This window comes from Chrysochloris asiatica, unplaced genomic scaffold, assembly GCF_000296735.1.
Source record: "Chrysochloris asiatica unplaced genomic scaffold, ChrAsi1.0 scaffold00350, whole genome shotgun sequence".
Taxonomy (NCBI): Eukaryota; Metazoa; Chordata; class Mammalia; order Afrosoricida; family Chrysochloridae; genus Chrysochloris; species Chrysochloris asiatica.
Window position 1 is genome coordinate 218,498 of NW_006408868.1, and position 5,333 is coordinate 223,830.

Genomic DNA, 5,333 nt, shown 5'->3' on the forward strand with positions numbered 1-5,333 from the left:
GGGGATTATAATCAATGTAATGAAACAAGGTATATGATTTGTTGAATGTAAAACTGATGATATGCCCTGTAAACTTTCACTCAATCCACAATAAAGACCTTAAATAAAACACACAGAACTTAAAAAAAAAAAAAAAAAAGTTCACGGAAAAAAGTAACTAAACGCCAATAAAATTTCCCCACAAACTTTTAGAAGCCCCCTCATACTAAATGCACTGAGGATAGTAGACTGCTCATTGATGATGGCTAAATAGCAAGAAGCACAGGAATCCAACAGAACAAGATCAGGGAAAATGACATGCTATCCTTATGATAAGAAGGGCAACATTCTGCATTTCACCTGCCCAGGCACCACCGAGTAATGAAGAACGATAAGGGAAGAAAAGCAGCAGAAACCAAATGATTCTCAACAGTCACTCTACTTCAAAACAACTGAGGCTTGGCTGGAGTCCATTAACTGCATGTGCCCTAATAGTCTCAAAATCCAAGGAAAGCAGAGTAGGTGATTTGCCACCTGTGGAACCACCTGTCTACTCACTTGGAGGGATGTGGCCAAACTCAAGAGAAGGCAGTCTCTGCAGAAAAGGAAGTCTACCTTCTCAATTATCCATGTCAGCAAGTACAGATAGTTGGCTTGGACCAAGAAATAGCTTTAAAGTTTTGGAAATCAGGTTGACAATATAGAATGAAAATAGAAATCTTTTTATTTAAATCTAAGAGAAAAACAAGGTGTACAATTTTTTTTTTTTTTTACTTTTTATTGTGAATTCAAATCCTAGTGCGGCACTGTAAGATTAGCTCTGGACCACAAGGCTGGTTTGAACCCCAGGGTTGGCATTTCAAACTCATCATTTGCGCCTCAGAAACCCAATACTATGAGTTGGAATCTACTCACCAGCACTTAACCACCACCAACCATTGCAAATTGAATGAAGGTTTACAGAACAGAATATCAGTCCCACATTCAACAAATTATTCACTTCATGTCATTACAATGATTGCAATCTACTTCATGTACCATCATCAGTTAACAGTATTTGCCTCCACTCACTTAATAAAGTTTGCTCTTTTTGAAGTTTTGAAAGTTGTACTACGAAAGGACAACTACAGATCAGGGCTTAAAAGAAGCAATTGATGATTAGGTTTCTAAGAAAAGAAATATATAAAAGGTAAAAGTTAGGAAATAGAAAGTTCCATTGTATTGTATTGAATTTTATTACTATACACCTGGAGAAAAATTACTATGCATGCAGATTTTTAGGATACAAAAGCATCTTCAAACAGAACATAACATTTCCCAGGCTATATTAACTCTGGCTTTAATGAAAAGCTAGGTACAAGGAAATAAATTTTAAAAATTAGCAAGAACAGAGAGAAGACCAGACCAAGAAATCTGTGAGGACAGGGCACACAGCCTAACAGTAGACTGTCTTGGCATCTGGAGCCCCAATGAAAGTCTAAAAGTAAAGGGGCAGAGAGGAGAGGTCAGACCACCTACTTGTGCTCATCATTCAAGATGTGAACTTTAAAGAATCGGGGCTGGATTTCTTCAGGCTTGTTGTCAGCTGGAAGGGTTTCAGGAGCTGGAAGCCACATGTTGAACTCTGCCAGCCAATTTTGAAGAGTATTAACCTGTCAGAAAGCAAAGTCCAAAAAGAAGGTTTTAAGGAACAAACTCAGAGCTTACCCTCATCATGCTTGTTAACTCCTGAATTCAACAGTAAAGCATTCACCAAGGCTCTTGAGGGGTTACTAAGTGGAATCTTCCCAAACTCTTACCGGCACAATGGCAAGGACTGTTTTGGCTGGCGTGTGGCGGAAGAGGACATCAATGAAGGAGATCACCTGCAAAGTTTTCCCTAGACCCATACTATGGGCTAGTATACAGCCAAAGCCACTGCTGGTCTTAAACCTCTCCAGGGACTCCACTAGATTATCATACAGGAACCGGATTCCGCCAATCTGACAAGGGACATAGACCAATGTTAGATGGACTGGCAAAGACGAGGGCTCTCTTTGGATTAACTCTATTTGGGATTAGTCAGGATTCTGTAAAGAGGCATAAGAACAGCTAGTGTGGACAGCTATATAAGTTTACTTGCACTCTGACTGGTCTATTAGTAGTGATAGTCTTCTTGGAGAAAACACAGAAAAGCGTTCACCTGGTACAATGTTTCATCTGATGCAAGAAACTGCAGTACCAAATCCCTGGCAGGGTCTTTCACTCAGCCTTGGTGTGGTTGCTCTTGACCCTGGGGACATTACTCAAGGAAGTAAAGAGCAGCTCTTGTTATTAGAGTTCTTATGTGAGTCGACCTCCATCTTCAGGTAACTTCCACTCAATGGTCCTGGTTCCAGGTTCTGGATTAGTACATATTAACTCTGTTCCCTCCTCTCTCTTGGAAATTCTCCCAGACATGTGACTTGCAGGTCTCTTCTAGAGCTACAACTTCCTAAATCAAAGCACTGCTCTTGAATGAATAGCTCCATTAATCTCACTGATTCCACAGAAGAAGGGTCAAGATTAGTAAAACGTAGACATCCAGAGCCTCCTACATGGTAAGGCAAACCTGAGGCTTACCTCTTCCCTTTCCTCAGCCCTTCTTACTTGTCAGGAATCTTGAAACATCAACTACTAGGGGAAAGGGTAAGACCTTTCCAACCGCTCTTGGTACCAAATAAGTACTTCACAGGCTGTGTTGCTAATAACCACTAGCAGGCAGAACCCACAGCTAGGAAGCAGAAAGGAAAGGAGAGTGAAGATGTGTTGTACCTGGTGAGGTTTCACTGCTCGTGCCAACTGTGGGGCCAGGAAAACATTCTCCTCTTCCGGAGGGTGGTTCAAGTTGACAAGGACCCTCCCCAAAGCATCACGCTGGTTTAAGACATCGTTCACATGGGTGCCACCCTTCTCCTCTTCCTCATCCTCCTCGCTGACAGACTCGCTGCTGTCCACAATATGCAAAGTATCCTCCTCTCCAGAGCTCAGTTCAATCACCTCTGAGACAGCAACAAAAAAAGGTCCCAGGAAGCAGGGATAATTTACTTCCCACTGTTAGAGCAGCAGTGTATATAAACATAAAATGAAAACTTAGGGAATTTTGTCAAAGCTAGACCCATGCTGAATGATGAATAGCTAAACGCTTTACTATTAAAAGGGTAAAGCCAATCTCCCAGAGCAAATACTGGGTCAGGAAAGGCACCTCTAACTCAATCTTACCATCTCGACTGCTTTGTTCATCCTCACTGCCACTGCTACTGTCCAAACAAATGACTTCCTGGGCCAAGACCCGAGGAGGCAGTTGGGGACCATCAGTTGCTCTTAGAGCAATTTCTTCTAGAAAAAAGAAAGGTAGACAGGAATGTCAGAAAGACATTTAACACAAATTTCTCCAAATGATTCACAACCCCTCCTCCTCAGTAGCTCTCAGAGGAAGGAGTATCCCTTAGGAGAGAAGCAGAGGCCATCCCAAAAACTGTAGGCCATTTTCCAAATTCCTTTTTCTCCACTGGTTCTTACTTCCTAGTAAGATTATTAGAAAAGATATCAATCTCTTAGCATAGTAAGATCTGAAGTTATGGGAAGAAAATTTATACAAAAGCAATTTGAGGAGCACATTTTTACCCAACTTAACTTTTTAAATGAAATCCTCCCAAGAAGGATTTCATACTCCCAAGAAGCTGAATGATTCTAAAGGATTCCCAAGAAGCCCACAGTCTTATCCCCGATCTGTCCTTAACCACTGTGTTGTGTGGAGGGCCTTTCCTGCCAACTCCACTGCTTACCAGGGAGGAACTCCAGAGGAACAGTAGGAATGGGGGCTGCATAATCTTTCCTCTGCTGCTCCAGGCGTTTCCTTCTTTCCAACTCTTCTTGTTGTGCGGCTTTGGTAACTGGCTCCAACTGATCCTCCCGAAGCAGCTTTCTAAACAAGAGAGGACGTTTGGGTTCAAAGACTTGTAAAATGTTAATATCTAAATTAAAGAGGCAAATCACCATTGCCAAGCTCAGAGAGTTGAGGGGAAGAAGTCCTGTCAGTCCCATCACAGCCTGCACAGAACAGAAGAAAATAGGACTTCAATGCCCAGGTGGTTCTGGGTTACAGAATAATACTGTCCATATTATTTGGCTTCCTGACTGATGCCCCTGCCAACCTGTCAAGAGTAACATGCTTATACAAGTGATCAGAAAACTGAAAAGCAATACTTAAAAAAAAAAATTGTGGGAAAGTGCAATTATGGGTGATTTTACTTGCTTATTTCCCAAATTTGGGGTAATACTGTCAGGCCATTATGAGTATTAAAAAAAAAAAAAAATGTGGAGGTGGAAGGGAGATTGCATCTATACTCTTCAATTGTACAAGTTGTTATTCTGTAAAAGGAAGGACGGCTAGATTTCAGGAATTAAGGAACCTTCATATTTGTTTATCTTTCAGCTCAAGGAAAAAACACTAGTTTGGGGCAATCTCCTGCTATGTAGCTTTAAATTCTAAGATTAGTAAGTCAGTTTATTTCATCTCCCCTTATTGTGACATAGAAGAAAAATAAAAGGAAGAAAAAGAGTGTCTAATTTAGAGCACCCTGTCATCCTTGGGTTGCCTCCCAGGGTCTACAGAGAGTGAGACACTCCACCAGCAGTCAAAAACCACCCATTGCGCTATCTGACAGCACAGGTCCACAATCCTGAGATGCTTCTTCACTATTAACTGGGATCCACAGCCTGCATTTTTCTGTTTGGAAAGAGGACTCCCTTGCTCAAACCAGTTCTCCGGCTACCAACAGCCTTAAGATGAAGGTATTATACCTTTTGGTCTGCATTGCTCACCGTATGTTTCTCCTCATGTGGGAGGGTTTCTGAGCTCTTTTCTTTTTGGGATCCTCAGAGGCTAGGCTCTTGTCTTGATGGCGCCTGACCAGCTCTGAAGGCTCAGACTGAGATGAGGTAGTTGAAGTGCACCGTGGTGGCTGCTGCCCATCTTCCCCCAACTGGGCACACTCTGTGCCACACATGTCCTCCAGGGATGCATCTGAAGAGGCAAAAGGGGAGAAATGCCAGGGACCAAATTTAGTGGTGGGGGGAATGGGTTTTAGTGTCAAAAACACCTTTGTTTAAATCTCACTTCAGGAATCTAAACTTCTCTGAAGTTTAACAGGCTTTTCTATAAAATGAGGATACTGATGCCCATATTTCAGAGTTATTGTGAGAACTAAACGGCCACCACTCGTCTGTCTGTCGTGCTGTGGTGGTTTGAGTTGCTGTGATTCTCAGGGCTATGCCACCGGTGTTTTAAATAACCAGCAGGGTCACCCATGGTGGAAAGGTTTCAGATGAGC

General features: G+C 42.2%; 1 protein-coding gene across 2 annotated transcripts in view; it reads right to left on the minus strand.

The window, feature by feature from the left end:
• Positions 1-5,333, minus strand: part of RAD54L2 (RAD54-like 2 (S. cerevisiae)) — a 125,405-nt gene that overhangs the window by 58,761 nt on the left and 61,311 nt on the right. The window contains exons 2-7 of one of the 2 annotated variants that reach the window (XM_006876006.1): positions 4,825-5,026; positions 3,786-3,925; positions 3,220-3,336; positions 2,773-2,999; positions 1,779-1,961; positions 1,498-1,631 (exon numbers count right to left, since the gene is read on the minus strand). In XM_006876006.1, the coding sequence (XP_006876068.1) occupies positions 1,498-1,631; positions 1,779-1,961; positions 2,773-2,999; positions 3,220-3,336; positions 3,786-3,925; positions 4,825-5,026 (1,003 nt within the window). Of the gene's footprint in view, positions 1-1,497; positions 1,632-1,778; positions 1,962-2,772; positions 3,000-3,219; positions 3,337-3,785; positions 3,926-4,824; positions 5,027-5,333 lie in introns of those variants that run through there. The other variant, XM_006876007.1, reaches the window with a different exon arrangement.